A 12106-nucleotide genomic window follows, 5' to 3' on the forward strand; every position below is an offset into this window, starting at 1 on the left:
TACCCTGTATTCCCTCACTTGTACTGAGAGCTATCTCCCCTACCCCTGTATTCCCTCACTTGTACTGAGAGCTATCTCCCCTACCCCTGTATTCCCTCACTTGTACTGAGAGCTATCTCCCCTACCCTGTATTCCCTCACTTGTACTGAGAGCTATCTCCCTACCCCTGTATTCCCTCACTTGTACTGAGAGCTATCCCCCTACCCCTGTATCCCTCACTTGTACTGAGAGCTATCCCCCCTACCCCTGTATTCCCTCACTTGTACTGAGAGCTATCTCCCCTACCCCTGTATTCCCTCACTTGTACTGAGAGCTATCCCCCCTACCCCTGTATTCCCTCACTTGTACTGAGAGCTATCTCCCATACCCTGTATTCCCTCACTTGTACTGAGAGCTATCTCCCCTACCCCTGTATCCCTCACTTGTACTGAGAGCTATCCCCCTACCCCTGTATTCCCTCACTTGTACTGAGAGCTATCTCCCATACCCCTGTATTCCCTCACTTGTACTGAGAGCTATCTCCCATAAACCTGTATTCCCTCACTTGTACTAAGAGCTATCTCCCATAACCCTGTATTCCCTCACTTGTACTGAGAGCTATCTCCCCTACCCCTGTATTCCCTCACTTGTACTGAGAGCTATCCCCCCTACCCCTGTATTCCCTCACTTGTACTGAGAGCTATCTCCCCTACCCCTGTATTCCCTCACTTGTACTGAGAGCTATCCCCCATAACCCATGTAGTGATAAGACCTCATTTATGTTCAGGGGAGGCTAATTTTCTATTTAATATAAAAGGCAGAGGCCGGTGGTACCTGTAGGTAGGTCTCCAACGCTGTCCATCCATCCCACTGCTCTAAGTTGGCTCCATTCTGCAAGTAACTTTTGATACGAGACGTCCGGACGTTGGGCTGAAGGTTGCCGTGGGCTCTATCCCGCGGGATCCCAAGGACCGTTTCATGCACATACACAGCCCAGAGGTTACACGTGGCTTCCGTGGTATGGGGTGGGAACTCCCACTGTGTTTTCTGTTGGTTGTGGCCAAGTTCATGAATTGGCCCCCAGATCCCCTCTTTCTCCATATGGTGTAGATCCGTCAGCTCTTTAGCCGATTCCAAGTCACACATGATGGGGTATCCAGCATGCATCCAACCTATAAATGCCGAATCCAAAATGGGTAAATAAGTATTTCTACTGAAACCTACCAAATTGCAATGATGAACGTTATAATAACAACCTAACTTTTAGTTTGATGTAGAGAGTGATAGTCTGAGACAATTTGCAATTGGTCTTCATTTTTTTATCATTTGTAGTTTTTTAGTTCAGTTCAGGAGCTCTCCAGTCTGGAGTTTCAGCAATTATTTGGTTGCTAGGGTCCAATTTACCTTAGGAACCAGGCAGTGTTTGGATTAGAGAACACTATATGAATAGGAGTGGACCGGGGGGTGTGTGGGGGCCACGGCGGGGGTCTCTGCACCCCCCAGTCCGACCCTGCCTATACTTACCAGCTGAGATCTGCACATCTGCAACAATACGCTCAGGTCGTGGAAATTTCTTGGGTTTGGCTGCAAGGTCAGCAATAGCCGCCATGATCCTGTCCCAAAGAGACAGCAGGGCTTCTGGATTCTTTAGTGAGCGAACGGCATCTGATGGGACAGTCAGGATAATGTTCTCTGCAACCAGCTCGGCCCAAGGGGCAGGCAACTGGCGGATTGAATGTAACCAGGAATCCAGGCTGGTTTTGCCTGTGGGGGGGGGAAGAACACTCTTACAGTCACACAAGTAGATGGGATGCTGGGTGGGGCATCATCTCAGTGCATTGTGCCTGGGTCTGAGCTTTCAGAAGGAGCCAGCGCTACACATTAGAACTGCTTTCAGCTAACCTATTGTTTCTCCTACTCCCATGTAACTGGAGGAGTCCCAAGCCGGACTTGGATTTCTTACTATTGAGTGCTATTCTGATACCTACTGGGAGCTGCTATCTTGCTCCCTTCCCATTGTTCTGCTGATCGGCTGCTGGGGGTGAGGGGGGGGGGGGGATATCACTCGAACTTGCAGCGCCGCAGTAAAGTGTGAGTGAAGTTTATCAGAGCACAGGTCACATGGCTGTGGCACCCTGGGAAATGAAGAATATGGCTAGCCCCATGGCTGGGGAAGCTCTATTAACTGATGGGTTTTGGGACAGTATTTCTTTAAGTCCATATTACACACACAAAGTAGGCATATGTTCTTACCCTTTATATAGATTGGGGCTGGTTCTGCTCCATACACCCTGACTGGGACGGTACCAAAGTTGCTGTTAGACCTCACAATGATGTACAGGAGGCCTCCCCAGAAACTGGACACTGGAACCTTCTGGCGATCAACATGAATCCTGCGAACAACGGCCGGCGCTCGATTAAGCGTTTCTTTAGCGCTCGGATCATCTGAGTGACAGCCGACCTGCACCTGTTATTAAACCAAACACAGGGCTGATATATAAATATATAGGGATATATGACGGTTCAGTAACATTGTACCTGTAGCACTGTGCTACATAAAATAGGTCCCCTGGGTGCGTCTAAATGACTATTCTGGGTTGGTCTCCTGGTTCCTGACTTTCTGCTTAGGAACCAGCGCTGCCTCTGTACCATCTGCTGGGGGTATAGTACATTCTGGCAGCCCCCACTGCCCCCCTGGGCTGGTACAGTAATGTATAGAATACAGAATTTCTAGGGTACAAATGAGGAGGACCCTCACTACAAATACGTTGGAATACACATGTGAATTTATACTGCCCTGCCCCTCATCCAAACCAGCTCCGCCCCTCATCCAAACCAGCTCTGCCCCTCATCCAAACCAGCTCCGCCCCTCATCCAAACCAGCTCCGCCCCTCATCCAAACCAGCTCCGCCCCTCATCCAAACCAGCTCCGCCCCTCATCCAAACCAGCCCTGCCCCTCATCCAAACCAGCTCCGCCCCCCATCCAAACCAGCTCCGCCCCCCCTCATCCTTTATCCAAGGTTCTCAGCCCCCTTGAAATGATCTGCCCCAGGCAGTTGCCCCTATGTAGTTGGACCTTCTGACCCCACTAAGGCTATGGACCCCTTGGTACTTGTGTGTATAACTGGCTTTGGTCTTGTGATAGTGAGCCAAAAGTCTGTAATGTAACCCACATATTTATCATTTGATTCAGCCTATTTATGCCTTTCTTTATAGTACTGCCAGGGCTGGATTCAGGGTCAGACTGGGCGGTGCAGGGTCAGACTGGGGGGCTGCTGACCCAGGGGCCCTGGAGTTGTCCTGTCGGCTGCATCCCCTGCACCCCCTAGGGGCCCCCACTGCACCCCCCTAACCCCCATAGTGGCCCCCCGTTGAGCCTCCCTAACCCCCCACAGGGGCCCCCGCCCAAGTTTATTTCATCAGGGGAGGAACACTGTAGGCCGGGGCAGCACCGGCAAGGGTTGGGTCTGGGCTGCCGGGGGCCACTAGGGCCGGGGCCCACCGGGTATTTTCCTGGTGCTCCGGCAGCCCAGTCCGACCCTGGCTGGATTTAAAGCTGGTGCGCCCCTAGGCCACCCACCCCCACTTACACCCCCTCGTACCTCCCCAATGCTACTACAGCCCCCATCGGCTTCACTGGGGACTGGATGGGTGGGAGCTTTAACCAGCAATCAGAAATCTCCTGTCCAGTGCCCATTGCTTGTTGCCCCCAGATCTTTGCCGCCCCAGGCCCGGGCCTTTGGGTCCTGGCCACACATCTGGGCCTAAGTGCTAACTCCATCAGGGCTCCACTCTATTCAAACCATTTATGTAGCAGTGTCCTGTGCAGGGGCAGGGGTCCTTCAGGGCCCTTATAAACTGCACTTTTGGTGGAAAAAGGTAGATAACTGCCCATGAACCAGCACACAAGCTTTTACTGAGAGTATAAACACGAGAGAGAGTAGAAATCACAGCACATAATAGTACTATTTACCAACAAAAAAACACGCCCAAGTGCAGTAGCGTTTAGCAATGAATCAGCAATGAGTTACTACCAGTTAGCAACAAATCAGCTCCTATACCACTCAATACTAGTTAAAAAAATATGAATTTATTTCAATCCATTGCATAGGCAATACATATGGGGTTGTTAGTGTTTTTAATGACTAGTATTGAGTGGTACAGGAGCTTCTGTACATGTATTAACCACCTTTGATCACTAGGGGGTGCCCCTGTATACTGCTCTATTTAGTTTCTATACATACAGGGATGGGATCAGTTATCTGGAAACCTGTTATCCAGAAAGCTCCAAATTACGGAAAGCCTGTCTCCCATAGACTTCATTTTAATTAAATAATTTAGATTTTTAAAATTGATTTCCTTTTTCTCTATAAAAATAAAACAGTACCTGTACTTGATCCCAACTAAGATATAATTACCCCTTATTGGGGCAGAACAGCCCTATTGGGTTTATTTCATGGTTAAATGATTCCCTTTTCTCTGTAATAATAAAACAGTACCTGTACTTGATCCCAACTAAGATATAATTACCCCTTATTGGGGCAGAACAGCCCTATTGGGTTTAATTAATGTTTTATTGATTTTTTTAGTAAACTTAAGGTATGGAGATCTAAATTACGGAAAGACCCATTATCTGGAAAACCCTTTGTCCCGAGCATTTTGGGTAACGGGTCCTATACCTGTACTAGTTATGTTCTTGTGTTTCTTGCATTGTGTTTTTTACTACCAGTTAGCAGATAAAAGCACAAATCTAATTGCTTGCAATGACCAACTGCACAGGTGCCCCCTGGCGTTTCCCCTCTATTCCTCAGTTACCTGGAAACCTTGCTGAACGGCTGAGGCCGGGAACTCAATAACCACTGCCTTTCTGGGGGGCAAATAAAGGCCGGTGCTTCTCCAAGCGTCGGCACCTAGGGGCAAAGGAAATGACACATAAAGGAACAAGGGACATACTGCCCAGGACAACTCCCATAGACTTCTAAATGAACTCGCAAGGTTTTAGGTCACAATGTGATAGGGACCTTAGATTGTAAGCTCACTGGGGCAGGGACTGATGGGAATGGGATAGGGACCTTAGATTGTAAGCTCACTGGGGCAGGAACTGATGGGAATGGGATAGGGACCTTAGATTGTAAGCTCACTGGGGCAGGGACTGATGGGAATGGGATAGGGACCTTAGATTGTAAGCTCACTGGGGCAGGGACTGATGGGAATGTGATAGGGACCTTAGATTGTAAGCTCACTGGGGCAGGGACTGATGGGAATGGGATAGGGACCTTAGATTGTAAGCTCACTGGGGCAGGGATTGATGGGAATGTGATAGGGACCTTAGATTGTAAGCTCACTGGGGCAGGGACTGATGGGAATGTGATAGGGACCTTAGATTGTAAGCTCACTGGGGCAGGGGCTGATGGGAATGTGATAGGGACCTTAGATTGTAAGCTCACTGGGGCAGGGATTGATGGGAATGTGATAGTGACCTTAGATTGTAAGCTCACTGGGGCAGGGACTGATGGGAATGGGATAGGGACCTTAGATTGTAAGCTCACTGGGGCAGGGACTGATGGGAATGGGATAGGGACCTTAGATTGTAAGCTCACTGGGGCAGGGGCTGATGGGAATGGGATAGGGACCTTAGATTGTAAGCTCACTGGGGCAGGGACTGATGGGAATGTGATAGGGACCTTAGATTGTAAGCTCACTGGGGCAGGGACTGATGGGAATGTGATAGGGACCTTAGATTGTAAGCTCACTGGGGCAGGGACTGATGGGAATGGGATAGCGACCTTAGATTGTAAGCTCACTGGGGCAGGGACTGATGGGAATGTGATAGGGACCTTAGATTGTAAGCTCACTGGGGCAGGGACTGATGGGAATGGGATAGCGACCTTAGATTGTAAGCTCACTGGGGCAGGGACTGATGGGAATGTGATAGGGACCTTAGATTGTAAGCTCACTGGGACAGGGGCTGATGGGAATGGGATAGGGACCTTAGATTGTAAGCTCACTGGGGCAGGGACTGATGGGAATGGGATAGGGACCTTAGATTGTAAGCTCACTGGGGCAGGGGCTGATGGAAATGGGATAGGGACCTTAGATTGTAAGCTCACTGGGGCAGGGACTGATGGGAATGGGATAGGGACCTTAGATTGTAAGCTCACTGGGGCAGGGGCTGATGGGAATGGGATAGGTACCTTAGATTGTAAGCTCACTGGGACAGGGACTGATGGGACTGTGATAGGGACTTTACACCTTACCTTTTTTTAATGTATATTGGAATATTTCTTATATTTACACATACATTTTTGGTTGGAGTTCCCCTTTACTGAAGAAGACATTACCTGGGTTGGTGGCATCAATATTAACAGTGACTGTTTCCTTCTCCAGAATACTCAATTCATCGCACTTGTGGCTCATATTATGGGATTTGTGGGCCAAACTCAGCAGTAAAGCTTCTTCGGAGCAGCCGCTCACAGGACAAGTCTTGCTGACATTGGGAACACAACAGGCCGAGTGCCTCATAAAAGCGCTGACATTCTGCCTGAGTTTGCGCATCCTGGTGCTGATGGGCTGTAGCAGTTTGGTACCGCTCTTTAGTGCAACCTGCAAATGATGAAGTGCTCTGTGGCAGTTATTTTGGTGACTGGCTTCATTGGGACTGACTGCCCAATAGATGCCCTGAGGGACGGCTCTACACAGAATGCTAATCCCAAACCTGTTCAGTATTTTGTTTCCAGGGTAGTTGAGGACATTGCAGGCTGAATTCTGATAGGAACACCACCAGGCATGGCCAGCGATAAGAAGCCCTCCCCCCTCTGCAACAAACTGATGGACGGCCTTTGCTTCAGCGTCGCTGTAGGACGGGCAGCAGTAGACACTCAGCTTGGGGGTTAAACTTGATACCCGACAGGGGATGTTTTCCTTCTGCAGAACTTCAGCAAAGCCCCTCAGGTCGGCATGGACTCCGATTCTTCTCTGCCCTACGTCCAGCCAAGATATGGCATTAAGCATTAAAGTCTTCAGTTCTGGTTTGGAGAGGAAATCTTCATGTGTGGCTACAACCACTCGCCCTTGGCCATAATATGCAGCTCCAACAAAGCACTGTTGGTCTTCACTCGACCCAACTGGGAAGGACGAAGCGCCGTGCAAGAGGGGGTCTGAGGGGACACTCGGCCCACTGATGTCCAGCTGAGAGACGCCATTCAGGAGGAACTTCTGACCCACTGAGAAATCATAACTGTGCCAGAGACAGAGAGAATACGGGGTATTAATGGCACAAAGTGACTGGGAAATGGCACCAGAAGACTGTGAGAAGTCACATGAGAAGGAGAACCAATAAGAGCAGTATATGGCAAGACGGGAACAAGTTACTGAAGAGCAGGACTTGCTCTGTAAATGGGATCTATAACCTGCTGAATTCTCAATGGATTTCATGATCTTACTTCCTAGGTGAATGTTAATATAGATCCCCAGTATCAGTGACCCAATCCAATCAAACTAGCACATGCAGTAATATTGCCCATTTACCTTGAGCCGCCATTTTGTGATGTTCTGTGTGTCACTTAGTGACTTTCTGACAGGATAAAAAGGGAAAGTAAAAGCCCGGGAGAATGAGACAGATTCTGTCAATTCATTGGCCGATGTAAACTAGCAAGATCATTTATTTATATGAAATGGTGTTTTACATATGTGCTGTTTTATATTAATGTATATATTTTCAACAAACAGAGGGTTATTCCCCCCAAACCAATGCTCTGTCTTCACAAGTGCCCTGAACATTACAACTGTCTGTTTGTACAAAGACACACCTACATGCCAGCTTATAGCAGCCAATGAATGGTGAGAGCTGTTATTTCCTGTTATGATTGGAAATGCCTTATTTCCTGTCAGGTGATCAGCGAGTGACACTCAGAGCAGCACAAAATGGTGGCTCAAGGGAAATATTCACTGACATGTTTATACCAATTCTATGAAGCTCTTTAATAGGTCACTTATTAGGGTTTACAGTCAGCAGCCGATCAGCAGAACAATGGGAAGGGAGCAAGATAGCAGCTCCCAGTAGGTATCAGAATAGCACTCAATAGTAAGAAATCCAAGTCCGGCTTGGGACTCCTCCAGTTACATGGGAGTAGGAGAAACAATAGGTTAGCTGAAAGCAGTTCTAATGTGTAGCGCTGGCTGAAAGCTCAGACTCAGGCACACTTTACTGCTGCGCTGCAAGTTGGAGTGATATCCCCCCCCCCCCTCACCCCCAGCAGCCGATCAGCAGAACAATGGGAAGGGAGCAAGATAGCAGCTCCCAGTAGGTATCAGAATAGCACTCAATAGTAAGAAATCCAAGTCTGGCTTGGGACTCCTCCAGTTACATGGGAGTAGGAGAAACAATAGGTTAGCTGAAAGCAGTTCTAATGTGTAGTGCTGGCTCCTTCTGAAAGCTCAGACCCAGGCTCACTTTACTGCTGCGCTGCAAGTTGGAGTGATATCCCCCCCCCCCTCACCCCCAGCAGCCAATCAGTAGAACAATGGGAAGGGAGCAAGATAGCAGCTCCCAGTAGGTATCAGAATAGCACTCAATAGTAAGAAATCCAAGTCCGGCTTGGGACTCCTCCAGTTACATGGGAGTAGGAGAAACAATAGGTTAGCTGAAAGCAGTTCTAATGTGTAGCGCTGGCTGAAAGCTCAGACTCGGGCACAAGGCACTGAGATGGCGCCTACACACCAATATTACAGCTACAAATACATTTGTTGGTACAAGAATAAAAGGTTAAATGGCAGAGGGAATTATTTGCTCAGTAACAGTGTCATTTAGAGATAAAAAGTGCCCCATAAACCCCATACTAGAGAACAATACTGTATATACAGATACTCACTCTGTGCACACTGGAGCCTGCGGCATCTCTTCAGTCACCAAGAAATCTCCTTTCTCTCCGTACTCACTGGTGAAGTGCACCCCACAAACAGATATGATTTTGTTCCCTGGGAAATGGTGCAGAACATTCTCTTTATGGCTGTAGGACCAGTGCCAAGCCTGCGCCCCAATCAGCAGGCCGCCTCCCCCTCGCACAAATGAGATGATCTCCTCAGCTTGGTGGGCCTCATATCCGTTAGTGCAGAACACGCCCAGGCCCTGAATCAGGGTGGAAGTATTTCGGACTTTGTACCCAGATAGATTATGGGCTAACACTGGTAATGTAGTATGAACCCCAATAATGACATCTGGGTTTGGCCTCAGCCAAGATACAGCATTTTTTAAAAAGCCCATAAACTCCTGTGTACTAAGATAACCCTCATGGGCCAGAACCACTACTTTCCCTTTCCCATAGCGAGAGGCAGCGATGAGCACATCTTTTCGGGGCGACACCAGCACCGGGAATGCACAGGGTCCTGTCAGCAGCAGTTTGCACGGAACCGCATCCCCAGTGAAACTCAGAGACGCAACACCACGGACCAGAGACTGGTAATCTTCATCAGCCGCCATATTCCTGAGGAAACATGTGTAAAATGAATAGTCATAGGCCGTCATACACTGAAAGTTTATTATCTAGTATGTAAGATTCCATAAATACATAATTCCAATGCATTAAACATTAGCAGTGCCGGATTTCAAATTTTATTACAGAGAAAAGGGAATCATTTAACCATTAAATAAACCCAATAGGGCTGTTCTGCCCCAATAAGGGGTAATTATATCTTAGTTGGGATCAAGTACAGGTACTGTTTTATTATTACAGAGAAAAGGGAATCATTTAACCATTAAATAAACCCAATAGGGCTGTTCTGCCCCCAATAAGGGGTAATTATATCTTAGTTGGGATCAAGTACAGGTACTGTTTTATTATTACAGAGAAAAGGGAATCATGTGTGCCTTGGCTTGTTTGTGTGCACTGTGTCTCCTATGATCCCAGGGGGCGGCCCTCAGTACTTAAAATGGCAGTTTCCTATTTAGGATTACCCAATGGCACATACTGCTAGAAAAGTATATTTTTATGAAAATGGTTTATTTAGATGAAGATTTTCTGCCTAAATAACCTGTTGTTTCTTCAATATCATTTATGATTACCAGGCCCCATACTAGAGAACTATATATATATATAACTATACAGATACTCACTCTGTGCACACTGGAGCCTGCGGCATCTCATCAGTCACCCAGAAATCTCCTTTCTCTCCGTACTCACTGGTGAAGTGCACCCCACAAACAGATATGATTTTGTTCCCTGGGAAATGGTGCAGAACATTCTCTTTATGGCTGTAGGACCAGTGCCAAGCCTGCGCCCCAATCAGCAGGCCGCCTCCCCCTCGCACAAATGAGATGATCTCCTCAGCTTGGTGGGCCTCATATCCGTTAGTGCAGAACACGCCCAGGCCCTGAATCAGGGTGGAAGTATTTCGGATTTTGTACCCAAATAGATTATGGGCTAACAATGTTAATGTAGTATGAACCCCAATAACGGCATCTGGGTTTGGCCTCAGCCAAGATACAGCATTTTTTAAAAAGCCCATAAACTCCTGTGTACTAAGATAACCCTCATGGGCCAGAACCACTACTTTCCCTTTCCCATAGCGAGAGGCAGCGATGAGCACATCTTTTCGGGGCGACACCAGCACCGGGAATGCACAGGGTCCTGTCAGCAGCAGTTTGCACGGAACCGCATCCCCAGTGAAACTCAGAGACGCAACGCCACGGACCAGAGACTGGTAATCTTCATCAGCCGCCATATTCCTGAGGAAACATGTAAAATGAATAGTCATAGGCCGTCATACACTGAAAGTTTATAATCTAGTATGTAAGATTCCATAAGTACATAATTCCAATGCATTAAACATTAGCAATGGTTGGTACTGATCCAGAAGAAGGATAACAAAGCTCCCATCTGGCCAAATGCCAATCCAGTTTTTTTGTTGCTGTTGATCTCTTAATTGAGATCCTTATCCGGTGCTCCTGGTAGGTTTGCCATGTGGCCTAGCCAATAAAATAGCAGCTGAGGCCGGTATTACAATTTAACCAGCAATGCACTTTCTGGTAAATTTGTATTAACTAGTCAGTCTGCCTGCAGCCCTACTCAGCTACACCCCATCCTGCCTTTCCTTGCTCTTTGCAGTCAATGTTACTGTCAAAGATGTCTCTTGACATCATAATTCCGCTTATATTCCCCATGAAAATATGGCAACCCTAGCTCCTGTTTGCTAAACACTGCACCCAGTCTTGGTGCTATTAATTATATCTTAGTTGGGATCAAGTACAGGTACTGTTTTATTATTACAGAGAAAAGGGAGTCATTTAACCATTAAATAAACCCAATAGGGCTGTTCTGCCCCAATAAGGGGTAATTATATCTTAGTTGGGATCAAGTACAGGTACTGTTTTATTATTACAGAGAAAAGGGAATCATTTAACCATTAAATAAACCCAATAGGGCTGTTCTGCCCCCAATAAGGGGTAATTATATCTTAGTTGGGATCAAGTACAGGTACTGTTTTATTATTACAGAGAAAAGGGAATCATTTAACCATTAAATAAACCCAATAGGGCTGTTCTGCCCCCAATAAGGGGTAATTATATCTTAGTTGGGATCAAGTACAGGTACTGTTTTATTATTACAGAGAAAAGGGAATCATTTAACCATTAAATAAACCCAATAGGGCTGTTCTGCCCCCAATAAGGGGTAATTATATCTTAGTTGGGATCAAGTACAGGTACTGTTTTATTATTACAGAGAAAAGGGAATCATTTAACCATTAAATAAACCCAATAGGGCTGTTCTGCCCCAATAAGGGGTAATTATATCTTAGTTGGGATCAAGTACAGGTACTGTTTTATTATTACAGAGAAAAGGGAATCATTTAACCATTAAATAAACCCAATAGGGCTGTTCTGCCCCCAATAAGGGGTAATTATATCTTAGTTGGGATCAAGTACAGGTACTGTTTTATTATTACAGAGAAAAGGGAATCATTTTTGTGTGCACTGTGAATCCTATGATCCCAGGGGGCGGCCCTCAGTACTTAAAATGGCAGTTTCCTATTTAGGATTACCCGATGGCACATACTGCTAAAAAAAGTATATTTTTATGAAAATGGTTTATTTAGATGAAGATTTTCTGCCTAAATAACCTGTTGTTTCTT

At 46.8% G+C, this 12106-nt stretch overlaps 1 protein-coding gene across 11 annotated transcripts in view; it reads right to left on the bottom strand.

The window, feature by feature from the left end:
* The window catches only part of LOC100489234 (TRPM8 channel-associated factor homolog), a 37293-nt gene that overhangs the window by 6268 nt on the left and 18919 nt on the right, over window positions 1-12106 (bottom strand). For 8 of the 11 annotated variants that reach the window (XM_031897383.1, XM_031897382.1, XM_031897380.1 and 5 more), the window contains 7 exons: window positions 10092-10703; window positions 8851-9462; window positions 6322-7217; window positions 4796-4890; window positions 2233-2446; window positions 1504-1743; window positions 814-1151 (listed from right to left, as the gene is read on the bottom strand). In XM_031897383.1, the coding sequence (XP_031753243.1) occupies window positions 814-1151; window positions 1504-1743; window positions 2233-2446; window positions 4796-4890; window positions 6322-7217; window positions 8851-9462; window positions 10092-10703 (3007 nt within the window). The remainder of the gene's footprint in view (window positions 1-813; window positions 1152-1503; window positions 1744-2232; window positions 2447-4795; window positions 4891-6321; window positions 7218-8850; window positions 9463-10091; window positions 10704-12106) is intronic. The other 3 variants (XM_031897385.1, XM_031897388.1, XM_031897384.1) reach the window with 3 other exon arrangements.

The sequence above is a fragment of the Xenopus tropicalis genome, chromosome 2 (genome assembly GCF_000004195.4).
Source record: "Xenopus tropicalis strain Nigerian chromosome 2, UCB_Xtro_10.0, whole genome shotgun sequence".
In the NCBI taxonomy this organism is placed as follows: domain Eukaryota; kingdom Metazoa; phylum Chordata; class Amphibia; order Anura; family Pipidae; genus Xenopus; species Xenopus tropicalis.